This window comes from Diadema antillarum, unplaced genomic scaffold, assembly GCF_040938485.1.
Source record: "Diadema antillarum isolate AM-2024a unplaced genomic scaffold, OU_Dant_1.0 seq00001121_RagTag, whole genome shotgun sequence".
Classification (NCBI taxonomy): domain Eukaryota; kingdom Metazoa; phylum Echinodermata; class Echinoidea; order Diadematoida; family Diadematidae; genus Diadema; species Diadema antillarum.
In genome coordinates this window covers 443,046-462,137 of record NW_027271935.1, presented here as the reverse complement: position 1 = coordinate 462,137, position 19,092 = coordinate 443,046, and the positions used below count along the sequence as shown (strand labels likewise).

The 19,092-nt window shown below is 38.8% G+C and overlaps 1 protein-coding gene across 1 annotated transcript; it reads right to left on the bottom strand.

Moving 5' to 3' along the window:
* Positions 1-809: 809 nt before the first annotated feature.
* Positions 810-18,353, bottom strand: LOC139743909 (uncharacterized). Its single transcript, XM_071654375.1, has 11 exons — positions 18,171-18,353; positions 16,679-17,120; positions 15,784-15,967; positions 14,953-15,072; positions 14,117-14,276; positions 12,980-13,178; positions 9,241-9,313; positions 7,188-7,232; positions 5,471-5,640; positions 3,518-3,629; positions 810-1,114 (listed from the first exon to the last, which is right to left on the bottom strand). Exons 2-11 carry the CDS (start codon positions 17,089-17,091, stop codon positions 857-859), a joined length of 1,734 nt encoding a protein of 577 aa, XP_071510476.1. The 5' UTR covers positions 17,092-17,120; positions 18,171-18,353; the 3' UTR covers positions 810-856.
* Between the last annotated feature and the right edge of the window lie 739 nt (positions 18,354-19,092).

Here is a 19,092-nt window from a genome sequence, read left to right as displayed (position 1 = left end):
TCACTGGGGTGAAGACTCTTGGAAGATTTGAGTTGGGGCCTTCTCGTGATTCTCATTTTTTTTTTTTTTTTTTGATATAAAAATTTTTGACCGTATCATTAGGGAGTAATACTCTCGGCAGCATGTGACATTGTCAAATTCTCAGAATAGACATCAGAATTGCATCCACGACTGTACAAAATATCTCAATACTGTTGTTTCACAAACAACAGTACAGCTCTACAAACAACCCTGAACCCTTCAGGAAAGAATAGAAAGACAAAAGGAGGACTACTCTACCCGTAAACCCAGGCAGTGATGAATTGATGAAATACTACATTTACACAAAATGGCTTCTATAGTTACGGCATTCTAGCAAGAAATATGATGTGCTATGGCCTTTATTAATTTGTCTCCCTCTGTACAAATGTATTTGTAAGATTGCTACTGCTGATGTACATTTTAACAAACATGACGGAAACAGGAACCAGTGGGAAATGAACCCATTATCTGCTGCTTTCTGGGCGGCGACACTAATCACCAGGCTGTCCCTGGTTGCCGGCAGTGACATGGTGACATGATGAACTTAGAACAAATACCCAGGCTCTGAAGGAGATGACCAGTTCAATTCCCACTGGTTCCTTTTTTTCCGACATGTTTGTTAAAATGTAGATCAGCATGCGTGATCTTCCAAATGCATTTGTACAGAGGGAGACAACTGGTAAAAGTCACAGCACATTTTCACCTCTCTGCTTTTTGATAATCTCTCACTTCTAAGAAACATGATTTTTAGAATACAGAGTAACAATCATAGTTTGGCAATACACTGTAGTACTCCAAAGATCTGCGACAAGGCACTGCATAATATTATCCAACTTCATAATTCGTCATGTCTGTCTTCAAAGCTTGTATTTTCCTCCGTAAAACTCGGCTCTTCTATCGCTTCCTCCACAGAGTGGGGGACACTGTATTTCCTGAAGAGGTCGTTGGACGCAAACTGCTTGTACCAGAGGCGTTCGATTGTCGAGTCACACGGGGCACGCTGGCCGAACTTGGCAAAGGCCCTGTCGCCGTTCGTCATCACCATCCGTCCCGTAATCTGGTCCGTGCCGTCTGGGTCGAGTACTGATAGAATCTGGTCCACAAAAGCAGAGGGTATGAAATACACAAAGCCCTTTTCTACATGATGTATGTACTCTAGTGCGCAGAAACAACAGTGAAGATGTATTGAACAAAACACATGAGGCGACTAATCGTCTGCTTTATGACCGCAATAACATTGGGTAATTACACAGAGCCAATATCCTGTGATGTGATTGAATTAAATTAGACAACTAATGCAACACTGATGCCGCATCTATTGATATGTATAATTCCAAAATCAAACAGAGGTCTCCTCTCTCAAATATCTAGGAGTAAATGTACACAATGAATCAAATTTGCAAAATCATATCAGTTTTGTTTGTATCAAATTATCAAAAAAGATTGGCTTAAAGGTAGGGAATCCCATTTGCATGCCTTAAATGAAGAGTTGTATAAATACAGTGGTATGTTGAAGAGAGTATTATTTTAGAAACTCCCACAAAGTATTGAAAGTGGAGGGTAACATTTAGTACACTTTTATTGACCGTTAGATTTTGAATTGAATTTTTTTCGGGGCTCACCGTAAATTCCAGTACATTACTAGGCTACCTTTGCAGACCCATGCACTGCATGTGTGTCCATCATGTATATTTTGCGAAGAAAGTTCATCAAAACTTACAAACATTTCTATATACATTCTTGCCACACACTCTATATGTTATTACATCAGCTCTTATACTTTTAGATTTGTGTTTATAGATAAAAAATACAGAAGACTGCAACAAAAAGGCTTAAGTGTGGCTGACACACAGAACTACTGAGTAGTTGAGTTTTGTGCATTATTCAAATTGTAGATAACTATTGACTTCCAAATTTCTCAGCAGTGGCCTAAACAAGTCCCCTGAGGTTCATATTTAATGTTTTGCTGCATTTTGGGAGGTCTGTAAAAGGTATCCCCTACCTTTAATGTCCAAACTGAATTGTCTCTAGAAGTTTGATATGAAATCAATTCATAATGCAAGAATTTTACCCCACTTGTACTATGGAATCACCATCTGGCACAATGCTCATGAATTTCATATTCAAAGACTTTTATTGCTCAAAAAATGTGCAGTATAAATGCTTTCCGACTCTTCTTGTCCACACCCTACCCCTTTTTTTTCATCTCCAAAGATATGGCTGAATGATCAGTATAAATACCAAACTGGAATTTCTATGTATCTTCAAAATCTATTATTACCAAAGACCTTTGGAATTGTTAGACTTTAATAATCAAATTCACAAATATAGCACACAATCCATGGATAATTTTCACATACCCCTATCTCGCACTTCATTTTATCAACAATATATTGTTCATAACATAACTTATGATATTCTCCACCCCATGTAATATGTAATTCATCTTTGACTTAAGTCTGATATTAAACAATTTTCAATTATTATACCCAAGCACTTATAACTGCCTTGATATCAACGGTATCATTCCTTTAAATGTGTCTTATGTTATCAGACATCCTACATTCTGTTGTTGTTGTTTTTTGTCATTGTGTGTTTTGATTGTCTTTGTCATGTTCTGTTCTAACTTTTTTGTGTGTTTAACCTCATGAAGTATTCAAAATTAAATGAACATTTTTTCGGTCAGTCACGAATAAGGGTAACTTCCTTTCTGGCTGCTGCCCACCACAGCATACCTGTACCGTACTAAACAGAGAAATGTATATGTACACATCACATACATGTCAGGATCAGAGTAAATATTTTTTTGTGTGTTTTTAAAAATCGCAAATAGCACCTGGCTCATTAAATCTGCAAAAAAAAAAAAAAAAAACTATAGAGAAGCACTCTGAAAGCGCAGACCTCCGCCAAGCATGCAGCCCATTTCCACCCGCACTGATCTTGTTCTTCCACAGAGATCAGTGATTTCCACCAAAGATAGTAGCAAGCGTCTTTGATTTCCATCCATACGTACTGCATTGTGTGCTGAAAGCCGCCCAATTTCCCAAAATAGCAGCCTTTGTTACATCAACCCTCAGCTGCACCGCGCGCCTCGCCCTGGCAGAAACTAGAGCACGCACTTTAGTGCGCGCATGCAAACCTCAAATACACGCAGCCTTAACTCCCAAGTTCATTGACCCTAACTGCCAAAATATCAAAATTCCTTCATAAATTCCGCCCAAAAAGCTCGGATCACTGCCAAAAGTTAATCATTTGTTACTTGTGTCATTCTAAACCTTTCCTCCAAGTTTCATCTCAATCCGTTAACTACTTTTTGTGTTATTTTGCACACGGACAAACGAACGTACCAACAAACCAACCAACCAACCAACCAACCAACCAACCAACTAACTAACAAACAAACCAACGGTAAAGAAAACATAACCTCCTCCCTTGGCGGAGGTAATAAAAACCTTGTGAAATATTCAGAAGAGAACATGCAACACCCCCGACTTACCTCGCTAGCAACCGTCTCTGTTCCTCCGAGATAGATGGTGTAGATCTTGATAAAGTCCCTTCTCGAAAAAAACTGGGTGGGGTTTGCACCCCTGAGCATTGATATTGCACTCCTGAAAGAGGAAGAGTCAATGCAAGGTAAGCTCCACCCCCAAGGATTCTCCAAAACCCAGAAAGACTTAAACTGTTTGACTGCAAAATATTGTAATTCCATAGAGGTATTAAAACATTTGGCAAATCCAGTTCTTGTGTACAAAGAGTTATCTACATCACTTCTCAAAGGGTGATGGAAGCACAGAGGTATACAAGAAATAAAGAAAATTAGAACAAAGATACAAGAAGCATTTATTATTTTATGACTGGGGGCGGTGCAGAGCAGGCATGGCTGTCTGATGCTTCTCTCAGCTTCCAGAGCATGTCATAAATCCAAACTTGTGAAAATATTACACATGACTCCCACAAAGGCTACAGCTCTCTCTCTCTCTTCAAAACAGAAAGAGTAAAACTGTATCATTTTCAGTGTAAAGATACAATCAACCTCGCCTAAGTTGAATCCAGACAAACTGCAGGAAATCCTTCAACTTGAATTTAATTTCAACTCTCACGAAAAAATTAACACATTTATATCAATTCAGGACTAAATTTTTCTCCAATTAAGCCAATGTTTTGACTGTTCAGAGGTCAGCTTGGGCAAGGTGACTGTACCTAGACCTTGTTTACTTGAATAGCACACTAGCGTCACTTCTGTTGTGCAGTTACTTAGCCACCACAGGAATCAGTTAGTATTGTAACAACTGTGAGTATCGACCCCTTGTCTGGAATGATCTTTTGACCAAAAAAAAATTTGATCTATGGTATCATTTTGAAGATGATAAACATGTTCCATTTTCCCTTTCAACATCTCTTTTAAGCAGACTACCAATCTTCCAAAACCAAAAAAAGAGTACACAAACAAAATTTGCAAAGCATTCTTCACTTTCGGCATCTTCGAGTGGCTGCTGCAGCCCTCATTTCTCTCTTCTTGCATTTGTGGTGAGCAGTCACTTGCTATGGCTGCCCAATAAAATTGGAACAATCATTGCTTTGGCCCCTACCCAAAGAAGTTACCGTAAAAGCTCTCATTTTCACACACAGATATTTTTACGAATGAGGTCACAGACATTTTCGCGAGATGTTGTCATTATGATTGACACCGGGCTATCGTAAGTACACTAATGTCTGTCCATACACTCCTCCACTCAACTGTGCATGTACTTAGTATACGACTGTAAGGAGTGCATCGGGTGGCTTTACAATGTATTTTTGCATGTTGTTAAGAGTGATGTACGAAATTTGTGAAAATTAAATGCTTCCAAGAATAACAGCTTTTCCTCCCCTGGAGGACAAATGATAAATATAAATAATAATAATAATAATAATAATAATAATAATAATAATAATGATAATGATAATGATAATGATAATGATAATGATAATAATAATGATAATGATAATGATAATAATAATGATAACAATAATAATGATAATAATAATAATGATAATGATAATGATAATGATAATGATAATGATAATAATAATGATAATGATAATAATAATAATGATAATAATGATAATAATAATAATGATAATAATGATAATAATAATAATGATAATAATAATAACAATAATAATAATGATAATAATAATGATAATAATAATAATAGTAATAATAATAATAATAACAACAATAATAATAACATTAATAACAATAATAATAACAATAATAATAATAACAATAATAATAATATTAATAACAATAATAATAACGATAATAATAATAATAATAATAATAATAATAATAATGATGATATAATAATAATGATAATAATAATGATAATGATAATAATAATAATAGTGAAGTAAAAAATGAGGACTGGGAGTTGTCCACTGATATAACAGATCAACTGCTACCTACCAGATTCCATCAGGCTGAATGTGGCTGTACTCAAAGTCTGCAGTGTTGGAAGCATCCACGGGGTCTAAGAGTTCAATAAGCTTCTTGAGGGTGTCGATGGAAAGTCCATCCAGCTCCTCCACCGTTATTACTCCTGGCCGGGAGACGTACGGCACAAGCAGCTCCATAAACTGCACAGGTGAGAGAAAATATGACCTGTCAACTTCTAAACACATATTTTCTGAGGTTTGGTGTGCTGCATTTTCTATAATAGTTTCTGTTATGTTTTGGATCAAAAATTTATCCTCTGGTGATTGGTTGAAAGAGCTTCAAGTGATTATAGGTATTTTCAGCTATGTCAAAAAGTTGACACTCCATAAAGTACTATTTGCACAATGACGTCACTTCTATGGCGACATTTTGCAAATAATATACTATTTGCAAAATGATGTCACAAAGCAATTCTGAAATTGTGTGAAGCTTTGCACCCGTCACTCTGTGTAATGAAACATTTTTTAACAAACAATTGTGACATCACAAAGCAATTCTGACATTGCTCACTGCTCATACTGTCACCCAGTAAAAATGTATCAATTTCTAACAAAACGATTGTGATGTCATAAAAACAATTATTACATTGCGCAAATTGCTTCGCACCATGCCTCACGCTTGTCAAAATGTAACATCTTTAACAAACATCTCAAAGCAGTTCTGAACTTTTCCATCCCTTTACTACATCGCATCCACCACACGACTTCTTGCTTTGCATTTCCCCCATTTCCCTTTCTTTTGTTTGAATTTTTGACCCAAAATATAAAACATATATAGTAAATAGGTAGAGTGAAATTTGCATTGTGATTGGTTGGATAGTATCACGTGATCCTGCAAAAATTTTTTCATAGTGGCACGACCGTGCCACTTTAACGCTTACAGTGCGTGCCTACGCTTTATGTACGAAGAGATTCGCGCAAGTCCTAGGGAGGGCAGCCGATGGACGTAGTGTAAGACAAGGCCAAGCATTTCAACGTCATGCGCGTGTAGAGCTCTGGATCATGGACGCAGAATGTAGGAGTTTATAAGCGAGTCTGCCGCGCACTGTGATGTGCAATACGCATACACGGCTGTACGTACTAGCGTCGCATGCTGTGTTCAGTTTGTACGTAAACTACGGTAGGTTCGGCGCGGCGGTTACGGTTAACTCTGCGTGCAACAAGTGCAGTGACGGTGGTACGGTGAGTCTTGTTAGATCTAAATTAGGGCCCAGACCTACGGAAATACATGTAGATTGAGGGACCTATTTACTATAATAATTAGTGCATGTTCTATTGATGCACCAGAACTGGACTATAGAACTCCAAATACTAAATTATCCCTTGTGCAGTTCTATTCACCTCGGCCTGCGGCCTCGGTGAAACAAAACAGCACTCCGGATAATTTAGTATTTGTCGTTCTCTAATCCAGTATAGTGCATCATAGAGCATGCGCTATTTATATAATACTTTGCCTAATTTCGAGTTTCTTGTTCGAACTATAGACCTCGGTGCCTCTAAAATGCGCCCCTCACTGAACAGTTCTTTTGGAGTCACATCTGCCCATAGTTTTAACAAGAAACTCTCAAGGCAAAGTATATACTGTATACTATTCGTTATCAGTGTCTCAAAACATAAGAGAACAAATTGTTCACAAAAGCACACGTGTTCATACATAACAATTTTCATGGCACTTTGATTAGTCTCACCTGCAGTCTTTGATTGATCAGGACATCTTCATCTGTCACTTCCCCCTGAATAAAGAAATAAAGTATAAAGTCCAATCAAATGAGTGTACCAACAGACCAATTCGGTTTGGGTACTGTTTTATTTTTAATGGTAATTTCTAACTGGGGACTTCAAGCATACAATTTATGCACTGACATACATGTAGCAATGCACCTAGCTCATTACATAAACCACTGAAAATACTTTTGATCTTCTTTGGAAGCCCCCCCGGTATGGCCGCCAGGAAGTTACAGTGCTCTTAAGTCAGATTATATATCAAAGCTAATGACATAGTAAACAGTGTAAAGGATACACTTCGACCTTGCAAAAACACATGCCACAACAAAATCAGAAATTCTCCCTATGTATAACAGACACACATGCAACATATACCGTCTTCACAGTGGGATATGGCTACTGTATACACTGAATATTTCGTGAGGTTTTTATTATCACAAATTTCATAAATCAGGTGCTATTCATGAATTTAAAAACACACAAAAATATTAAGTCTGATTTAAACATGAATGTGACATGCACGATTGAATTTCTCTGTTCAGTACTGTACTCCACAATCGCAAATTTTACCACACGAGAAATTGTCGGGCAGTCCCGATTCACGAAAATTTAGAATCGCTAAATACATATTTTGACATATACAGTAAATTTGATACTTTAATGGAGCTCACGGTATGCCAATTTCTCATTCCGCTGCTGTGGCTACCCATTGAAAAGTCAACCATTTATGAAAATTTTTCACATAAGTCCCTCTGCACAAAATGTTCCAGCATGCTAAAAATACATGACTTACATGCTCAAATCAAAGGTATCAATAAAGGGGGAATAGATATTGACCGATTCTGTGACGCGCTATTTGTATTTTTGGCATGGACAGCGCCATTACGCGGTGTCTTAGCCGACCCCCCTCCCCTCTCCCCCACCCCCTTCCGTGCACAGAATGAAAAACTGATGCATGGTTGTTTTAGCCAATGGGCGTGTCATCCTGAGTGCGCGAATGCTTGCTTAGTGCGCGAACCTTTGTTACAAGTGCGCGATAAACATGTTGCCCGGGGGTGGGGGAGAGGAGGGGGGGGGGGGGGTCGGCTAAGACACCTCATGGCTGCGCCCAGTGCCACAAATTGTCTGCTGCCCTCAACGAACCCGATTCGGTCAATAGGAAACTGAGAAGCAAATTGATGTCTAGGATCAGAAAATGGTGCAAGCGAAACTCCTGCAATACAGAATGTCTGATGTAAAATATCAGAGAACATGGAGAATAACTTGAAATGTATGTTAGGGTGACATTTCTCAAGCAGATGATTTGAGCCACACTGAGCAAATATTTGGTGAAGGCTGGAAAGAGTGATATTTTACCAGAGCAACAGTGAAAGTTTGATCAAAAATAGGATAAGAAATATGGGAGTAATGGGAATTTTGAGTAGTCAGTAATTTCATCAAAACACTTGATGAAGAGTTGAGACAAATAATAAGTGCGTTGATGATGTACACAAAAGTGTAGAATAAAATGTTATATTCCTGACTGAGCAATTCCAGAATAATAATCAGTATGAAATATTCGGATTTGAGACTACTAAAGGCATAATTGCATTGGGAAAAATTAATGGAAATTTGCAGTACAAACTAAATGGTATGTTGTGAGGCGATGACATTAGCAACTCATTCATAATTTGCATACAATGTGTATTTATATTGACTTAAAGAACTGTTGGGTGAAAATTAGCAAAACTACACAATTTCAAAACTTTCCTAATTTTTACTATTGTTGTGCTAGTAAGATTTTACTCTTCCTTTTCAGACTAACTTTCAACCAGTCTACAATTATCTTTTAAAGCTCTCTGCTTGTCAGGAATGTTGTCCTAGAGGTATGGATAAATTCTTATACATTATTCAGTAGTAACTTTAAATGAACTAAAGAGGTGTCTGTCGGAATGCTTAGATATATCTACAAATGGTAAAACCATCATTCACTACCAGGTCCTACTCTATGCGCTCCATGGCTCAGGGCATGCTTACCTGAATTAAGTTTTCTGTGAATTCATGCAACGATATTTCACCGGCTTCATCAGCTGTCGTCTTCATGACAGCCCTGTATCACGCAAATAGCCAGTGGAGATAAATGTGTATTAAAGAGTTTAAGTATCTTGGAAGTCAACTGAAGAAGATGTCATCTAATGCTACATATTTTGCAATGAATAGAGATTCTCTGGTGAACACTACATAACAGATAAGGCACAGAAACTAAATAGAGAGAAGATACAACAATGTTGCTGATGAAAATAAGTAAATCAAACAATGTCTCTTGATTGACTACTACTTTGCTTCAAAAAACTTGTGATAGCAGTGACACATTTTCATTTGCATATAATGCAAAAGGCTTGTGAAGAGCGTATATGTTGGTACACTGTATACGTCATATATTTATAGAGTCTAATTTTTCGCAAATCGGGACTTCCAAACAAGTTTCCGAGTACTTAAAGGATACCTTCATATACATGTGGATTGAGTGAATGAGGCAATATCAGTGACAGAAGAGCGTATATGTTGGTACACTGTATACGTCATATATTTATAGAGTCTAATTTTTCGCAAATCGGGACTTCCAAACAAGTTTCCGAGTACTTAAAGGACAAGTCCACCTTCATATACATGTGGATTGAGTGAATGAGGCAATATCAGTAGAACACATCAGTGAAAGTTTGGGGGAATCCGACAATCTGTTTAAAAGTTATGAATTTTCAAAGTATCTGCACAGTCACTGCTGGGTGAGAAGACTACTACCTTGAATGATGTCACATGCGTACAACGCTAGAAGGTAAATATAAAGAGAATTTTACAAGATGTTACTTTTTGAAAAAAGTGCACATTTCCTCGACTCATCGCTGATGTATGTTAAGGGTAATATTATTCCCCCTTGCCTTCTGAAGGAAGGAAGTCAAGTGTTCTTTCTTATGCGAGAAAAGTGAAAATATGGTGAATTTTCTTTATATCGTTGTACACATGTGACATCACAAGCTGTAGTAGTCTTCTCATCCAGCAGTGACTGAGCAGAAACTTAAAAAATTCATAAATTTTAAACGGATTGTCCAATTTTTCTCAAACTCTTGCTGATGTGTTCTATGAATATTGCTGCATTCATTCAACCCACATGTCTATGAAGGTGAACTTGTCCTTTAAATTTGTGATTGTAGAGTACAGTTTTAAATGAAAAAAATGTATTCAAATTCATGAAATTCTTTCTTTGAGATGTTTCTTCATTGCAACTGACTGACAAATTGCCCTACATCGACGTAAATAAGCACTAAATTGATCAGTGTTTTAGTAGTAGCCATGATAAAAAATCATGGGCATACGTACTCTACTAAAACACTGCTCAATTCAGTGCTTATTTACGTTGATGTAGGGCAATTTGTCAATCAGTTGCGAGGAAAAAATGTATGCATGCATGTCACATTTATGTCTGGATCAGAGTTAAAATTTTTGCCTGCTTTAGATTCGCAAACAGCACCTGACTCGCAATATTCAGGAAAATAAATACCTCACAAAATATTTGGCATACATAGGTAGTATGAGATTAAAATCAGACTCCCACTTTCATTTTTAGCTTTTTCTGATCTGGAAAAGGGCAATAAAGTCAAATTTTCCGTAAGACTTCACAAACTGAATCTACCAGTGTATTTGATATATTAACACATTTGATACCTCTGTCTGTCAGTTAATAAGCTGTCATATGGCCACTGCTTGCTTATCATCAACTGAATGTTACATGTTATCCCTTGGATAGGACCTAGAGTGAATGCCCGATGTGCGTGAGTTACAACCAACGTGTATAAAAGATCCCGCTGCATTCATTCATTCATTGCAAAGAGCAGGGTGAATAACTTGGTAAAATGGTGTGCCCCAAGTACATAAAACTGGACCTCATGGAAGACCAGCTTGTGCAGCTGACTATGGTCCATCCAGCCATCCTATTGTATATGGATGGAAAATGAAAACAAGCAAACATATTCACCAGAGGAGTTGTAATTAAAGGACAAGTTCACCTTCATAGACATGAGGGTTGAGTGAATGCAGCAATATTAGTAGAACACATCAGTGAGAGTTTGAAGAAAACCGGACAATCCGTTCAAATGTTACAATTTTTTTAAGTTTCTGCTCAGTCACGGCTGGATGAGAAGACTACCATAGCTTGTGATGTCACATGTGTACAACGATATAAAGAAAGTATAAAGAAAATTCAACATATTTGCACTTTTCTCGCATAACAAAAGGTCACTTGACTTCTCTCTTTTAGAAGGCCGGGGTAATATTATATTACCCTTAATATACATCAGTAACAAGTTGAAGAAATGTGCACTTTCTTCAAAAAGTAAAGTTTTGTGAAATTCTCTTTTTATTTTCCTTATATCGTTGTACGCATCTGACATCATACGCTGTAGTAGTCTTCTCATCCAGCAGTAATTGCGCAGACACTTTGAAATTAATAACTTTTGAACAGATTGTTGGATTTTCCCCAAACTTTCACTGATGTGTTCTACTAATATTGCTGCATTCACTCAACCCACATGTCTATGAAGGTGAACTTGTCCTTTAATTAACCACTTTTTTTCATTATTCAGTGCAGATTTTTCTCTTTCCTACATGGGAAAGGGGGGTGGGTTAGGATACCATATGTATTGATGTGACACTGAGTTTTCTACCATAGAATGACTGATGATAAGGACTACTTCCATTAACCCGTTGAGGACGAGTCCCTATACTCGGGCAGGTGTCTATGGGAAATGCGTGTTGTAGCAAAATCAGCCCATCCTCAATGGGTTAAAGAGATAGTATAGTATACAAATGACGCACAGGTCTGAGTGCGTCAGTCGGAATTGTGTGCATAAGGTAACTATGGAATGCTTAACCCACGAGGCGAAGCCGAGTGGGTTTAGGCTAAATTCCATAGTTACCGCATGCACACTATATTCCGACTGACGCACGAAAAGACATGTGCGTCATTTGATTTATAGAATGGGTAATTTTCTTGTCAAAAACCCAGTTTTCTATCGTGTTACCCGATGACAAAATTACTGGATGCATTTCCTTTTGGCTTTCCGTAAAGGGCATGCATACCCGTACTTACGGTTTTTACTGGATGCATGGCCAGCCATGCATAAGTTTTTACTGGATGCATGGCCAAGCTGAGTGCGCGAACGCTTGCTGTAGTGCGCGAACCTTTGTTACAAGTACGCGTACTCTTGCTAAGTGCGCGATAACATGTTTACCACTGTGACTCAGCGTGCGGCCAGTAAAAATGAACACATAGCTCTCGACCAATCAGATCGCAGGATTCTCGCTACCCATTCTATAATAATGGTTGAGGTGAGGATTCAGCTTTTAACATTTTGCAAGATATTTAGAAAACCACTCTTTGAAATGTTAAGGACCATACAATTCTAAGGGGAATATGAAGTTTATTTGATAAAAATTGGTTTTGAAATGACTGAGATATGCAAAAACAAGGTAAAACTAAGAGGTCCTAATAAAAGTTGAGGCCTGTCGCATTCTATTAGGATATTTTTTTTATATCTCAGTCATTTCAAGACTAATTTTCATCAAATAAACTGTAAATTCCTCTAAGAACTACAATTTCTTTCATATTTCACAGAAGGTTTGTCATTATCTCACCTACAAACACCCCCAAAAGTTGGAAATCTAGGCCAAAACTGTACCATCCCTTTAAGACATATATCCTACAATGTCAAGGACTCACCGCAAGATGTGAACATCCAAATGACCCTGGGGAATGTCCCCATGGCCTGGATAGCGCCAAATCACCGACGCCTGACTCATGGGAGTGAACAGGTTGCTTGACCCTTCACAGCTGGCCAGGTCAAAGTCCAGGTAGTGTGAGAAACGGATGGAGATGGCACTGTTCATGTACCCTCTCATTCTGATTTGGTGGGCATAACCTGCAAGGAATACAAAATACATATTTATTGGTTTAATGAGCAGTAAAAGCTCGGACAATTGTAAACTTAAAAGTCACTGTGCTGATTTACTCAATAAACCAAGGAAGAGTCTACTAAAATTATCTTACTAAAACATGAATATGTTTCAGTTTTATGACAAGGGTTCTACTTGCGCTGGAATCCACATTACCTATCATTAAAAAATCAACAGTGCACATCAGGCTGAAAAGAAATACATGCAATGCTGGGTGCAACCTGAGAGGACACAACATATATTTTGGTCAGTGTTCCATCCTTCCTAAAAGATTTGAGATGTTGACTCCTTTTTATGTCACAAAGAGGATTTGCAGATTACAGTGACATCAATTTCATCTTTAAAAGCTTTAGTACACTGACTTACTCTCACAGCACATTGTTTCAAGTCCTTCACAACATAACATTTGTCCAGATGTTAAGAAGCAAACTTAAAAAGCTTGAGTGTACCTGCATCCAATGTGTGGCAAGCATTGCCACACCGCCACTTTTTGCTCCACAAATACCAAAATCCAACCACAGCAATGTTGAGCTTCTTACCATCAAGTGCCCATTTTTACACCCTACTGGAGAAAGGCAACATCAATAAAGTATGTTGTTCAAGAGCACTGTGCAGGGCTTCAAACCTTGGACATTCAAATTGATGGTGCAGTGCAACAGTGCTACCCCCTCCCCCAACCTCACCTTCCATCACAAGCTCATACATGCATTGTTTGACAATACATCATACATCATACATCATTGTAATATATCACAAACATGTATTCTTTGATATTGTTATAACCATATCTTGTATTTATGTGTTGTACTCTCATACCCCGGAATGGGGTCGGAAGAGTCGAATAAAATCTACTAAATCTACTAATAAAGAAAAACAAAAAAAGAAAAAGTGCCATAGTTCTCACCACTAGGCATGTAAATGCAGTCCCCCTTCCGGAGGATAACTTTGGCAAACTCCAGCTCTTTGACGAGCGGGTGCTGATTGAAGTCGACGTTGTCAACGTTGACATCACAGTATCCTCCAAATTTGTGGTGGGAACTCTCAGACATGTAAAGTTTTTCTTCCTGTTGATGATTTTGATCATGTAGAGGAGAAGAATGAGAATCAATCTGTTTCATATGTGAGCAGACACATGCACACTCTGCACAAAGGAAATATTTCTAAAATTATTTCTAACGTTTTTACACACAAAATGCCAGACATTTCACCTCCTCACAATATGTTATCACCTATGGCATGGACATTTACGCTGAAGCAATGGCTGAGAAAAAAAAAAAAGATAATTAAGGGACTCTTTAATCTAAATGCTGTATGACCTCTCAGCACTATCATGTCTATTACATTGTCTATCGATTTCTATCTTGTGAACATACTTACATCACCACTGAACATTTCCAGCTACAGTAGAGGCTGGAAGTGACATTTTCAACTAATTATTTGACAACACAATCATGGACAGAGGGGATGGATAGGCAGCCTAAAAATGATAATACAGTCAAACCTGTCTTAGCGATCACCTGTCTATAGCAGCCGCCTGAAATATACGACAACTAAAAACACTTCCCTCTGAGAGAAAAATCATTAACGAACCTGTCTGTAGCAGCCACCTGTCTATAACAGCCACTTTTTATTTGTCTCCCAAGGGTGGCTGCTATAGACAGGTTTTGTCTGTACCTTTCTTACCCTTTGGAGAGGAGGTATAAAATCAGAGAGAGAGCCAAATGAGGTCACGACCCCTACCTGGCCTGGGTCCATCACTAGCCATTGCTGGGTTCCGTTGAAGACACAGTGCACTGAGCTGTAGGCATCATGGTGAAGAAGGGTCTTTCCTCCCGTTGCACTCAGAAGGAGACGGACTTCCTGGAATTTTCATCATCATTGTTTGAATGAAACCAACAAACAAACAAACAAACAAACAAATGTACTTTTGATATTCTGTGCAATGGTAAAACAAGTATCAAAGAAATATTTCGGGTATAAATAAGCATGTGTTCAAACAGGTACAGGAGCAGTTGGCTACATTACTTCTGGCTATGCATGGGGAAGAATAATTCTGAAAATGTTATTCATTTTTGGTGTTGTTGTGTGTAACTTATTTCCCCCTCTCCAGCGACAGGGGGGGGGGGGGGGGGGGGGGGGGGACATCATGTACTACTTTATAAGCTGTTACTATTGCGGGGGGTTAATTTTCATAAATTTGGTAAATCACTTCGGACCTGCAAATCTAACCACGTGCAAAAATGTTTCCATGCACCATGGCAACAACTTATACAGTAGTAATTGTAATTACAACAACTTCTACAGTAGTAGATTTGAGCAATTTAGTTTACTTTATCCTAAAGAATGCATACTTCCAGGCAAGGCTGGATGAAATTTGCCTCTACTCCTTCAAGACGAAGATGTGAAAAACTTGACACTTGAAAAAGAAATAGTATCAGTTTGACTCTGGCGAAGGAGAGCTAATAAAAAGGAGACATTTTGAGGACAATCAATTTTGAAATTTTGAACAAAAATATGAAACTAACCCCACCACTAACTCTTGATTTTATTATTAAGTACATTTACACACACCTGGACTGCACTGGCCAGGGATCCGCATGTCAGAAATGGAGGAAATGCGATGTCTTTTTCCATGGCGACGGGCAGCTGGGATACTATGTAGCCATCCATTGTCTGGTACCGGTCCAGGTAGTTCCCTAACGTGTCTCGTCCGAGGCCTCCAATGCCGCTTGGAATCTTTGGGCTATCTTCACTTCTATCAGGGTATGTTGAACAGAGGTAAAAAATAAACATGATGAAATGGTCATTACCGATATTTAAAATTCACAAGGTATATTTTTGTCAATGGATTTTTTTTTTTAAAGTCATGAAAATGGGAGGACTTGAAATGACTCTACCAAACTAACACTAAACTAGAAAAGCACTCAGAGAGTGCACACCTGTTTTTTTTTTTTAAGAATTGTATGCTCTTTAACATTTCACAAAGAGGTTTTCTAGTATCTTGCAAAAAAGTTAAAAGTCTGAAACCACACCTCAACCAATACTACACAGCCTCTTTAAAACTAAATGCTAGATTATAATTCAGCATTTTTTTTTCCAAATAGTGTATGAATTATTTACTTACTTAGGCACCATTTAGGGTATTATACTCAGTACCATAACGAAATACGTGAAGTGATCAACATATCCCTGGTGACTCCTTATAGGGCAATATGTGTGACGGCATTTACAGGTGTAAATTTGATGTGCAGTGATGCACTGTTTAGGGTCCATTTCTGAGGTGTTGGATGCAGGTGGGTAGCACATCTGCCTGAGAGTGATACCTTCCCTTCACCGGAAGTGGCACAAGAAATATAAACTGGCCCCCTCCTCACTCCCAATCCCCACTTTTAAAAATACGCTGCCGGCCCTGTAAGGCCTATAGTGCTGTGAACACCCAGGAAAAGGGTGCTGATCTTACACACACCTTGCTTGCAGTCGCACTGTCACTTCTCCATACTCTTGCCTGAGGTAGTCTTCCGTCCACAGCTGGTATGCCGGAGAGTGTTTGGCTGTTCCTCGCAGAACGACGGGCCTGTACTGCCGAATGAATCTCTCGTAAAACTCTGTGGGGCTGGGGAATTCTGCGTCCCGGCCGATCTCCTCCACATGCACTGTCGGTTCCCTGTAGGTCCCCAGAACATTGCGGGGTCGGCCCGTGTAGAAGGGGTTCCTCGGATCCAACTCAGGAATGCTAAAGTCTACCTCCTCCTCCACCTCCTCATCCTCAGAACTGGTGGCTTCAACAGCTTGAGCTGGTGCATCTTGGCCAGTGGACTTTATCACCAGCACTGCAGCCAACACAAAGAGGCTGCCACATAGCGCAATAAACTTCACCATTCTGCTTTGTCAACTCTAATCACCAGTTTCTGAAAGTGTACATAGGTATAGAAATTTCAAAATAATAAACATCTCATATGACATAGCGAATTGCATTAAAAGCTCATCTGGACTTCATTCAAACAATGTACATTGTAATGTATACTATAAAGCTCATCTGGACTTCATTCAAACAATGTACATTGTTGTAATGTATTTCATTTGGCCATATTGATCATGAAGATGATAATAAATACATGTACACTATTGATGCTTTGCTCCCAGAAACTGCACTAGCGACCCTAACTGCAACCAGCCCAAACATGAAGTGCTCCCCCGGGTAACAGCGACCTTAGCACTAACATGTTCATGTCAGCTGGTTACATTGACCGAAAGATCGTCCTGTATCTGGTCGTCGGGGATATGTTCCGCGGAGACTGCGTCTGGCTTCACAGATCCCCTCAGAGGAGAGCTGAGCGATAACATCAAAAAAATAAAAGACTCCTCCGGACAGACAGATCTTTACTTGTTACAGTGCCCTGGGTATATGGGGTCAGTCAGAATACCTGAAAGATTTGTTGCATAAAATTACAATTTAATAGACAGCTAACTTCAGTTTCAGATTGTGCAGGCAGCATATTTGCTGCAATCGCTTGCCAAGACTAGGTCTAGTTAAGAGTGAGCTGTTCTGAGTGATAACATGAAAGTCATCATCGTCATCGATATCAAATCAATGCTTCCAGGTTCTAGGTGACTGATAGGGTTCAACTGTTCAAGAATCAAATTTAAGTCAACCTAGATTCTTCTAAGTGAGAACGAGTGACTGGAAATAATATTATTTTGGGATTTTGGCGCAATCTCGCGAATTTGAAGAGGTAGCGCAGTACAGGAAGATTATAATGGATGGTAAATTTTGGTTACATTATTCATACGATAAAGTTCATGATTATTATAAATACAAATACTCTAGTCTCTACCGCCTTACCGCCTATACCGGTAATGTTACTCGTTCAAATGCGTTTAATAGTGCTACCTACCTTACCATGCCTACAGTGCAGTGGCTACACTATTTTCTATACCGGCTAGGCTACTTTAATTGCCTTTTAAAATATGAATCTCAGCTCAGCAGGTACCCTCGATTGGATAAACCCTGGATTCACTTCAATATAGCAATACGCACATCGTTTATTTCCCGTTTCCCCTTGTGCCTGTAGTGCAAAGAGTAGTACAGTGATAACTTTATTATTTGTTCATCACCACCTGTTGTGACGGAGTAGTTTGCCAGAGACTACACGCGTGCAGCTTGCAGCACAGCATGCAGCGTGTATAACCCAACCCGGAGATCAAAGAAGGCGTGTCCTCATCATCAACATCCCCATCCGATCCCTGAACAGTTAGTCTTACCCCGGTCGCTTCGATTAAATTTATTTATCGACGCCTCTCAGATGAATGAGTGGGCGCTGAAGTCTACGAAGTCACATATGATGTAAGTTATCGCATTTTGGTTCGAGACCGTATTTATGCAATCATATCTTTGTAAGTGATGTTTATCCGGGGCCATACGAAGTTTTGAAGAGGACTGTCTGAGGGCAACTGATTCGGTCTTCAGTTATGAGGACGCAACATCAACAACAAGTCAATGCAATAGCTCCTAGGATTGATCCATGCGTAGTCCCGTACAACCACAATTTTGTTGTGTTTGTGCATCATAATCAGTTACGTAGACATGCATGCGATGCGATTGATAAGTCTGTGTAACGTTAGAGTCTAGTCTCTAGAGGAAAAATCCAACGATTTAGCAGGTTAATTCTCACGCCGTTTTCAGAGTATGTTGTCTAGTAGGGATGAGGAGTCTATATCAAGTCTTTGAGGTAAAGAAGGGTGCATGTAAAATACACGTATTGAGTGACGTACGTACGTAGCTACGCGTAGGTAAGTTTTCACGCGCGAACTTAGTGTCCGGAAACACAACCCCCCATTGTACTAAGTACTGTAAAAATGTAAATTTTTGCGGTGTTGAAA

Excerpts from the sequence above, each read along its gene's own strand:
- LOC139743909 (XM_071654375.1), bottom strand. The coding sequence starts at position 17,091 with ATGGTGAAGTTTATTGCGCTATGTGGCAGCCTCTTTGTGTTGGCTGCA. Across the intron at positions 15,968-16,678 it reads ACAGTGCGACTGCAAGCAAG|AAGTGAAGATAGCCCAAAGA; the intron begins GTGTGTGTAAGA and ends ATACCCTGATAG. Across the intron at positions 13,179-14,116 it reads CTGCATTTACATGCCTAGTG|GTTATGCCCACCAAATCAGA; the intron begins GTGAGAACTATG and ends TATTCCTTGCAG.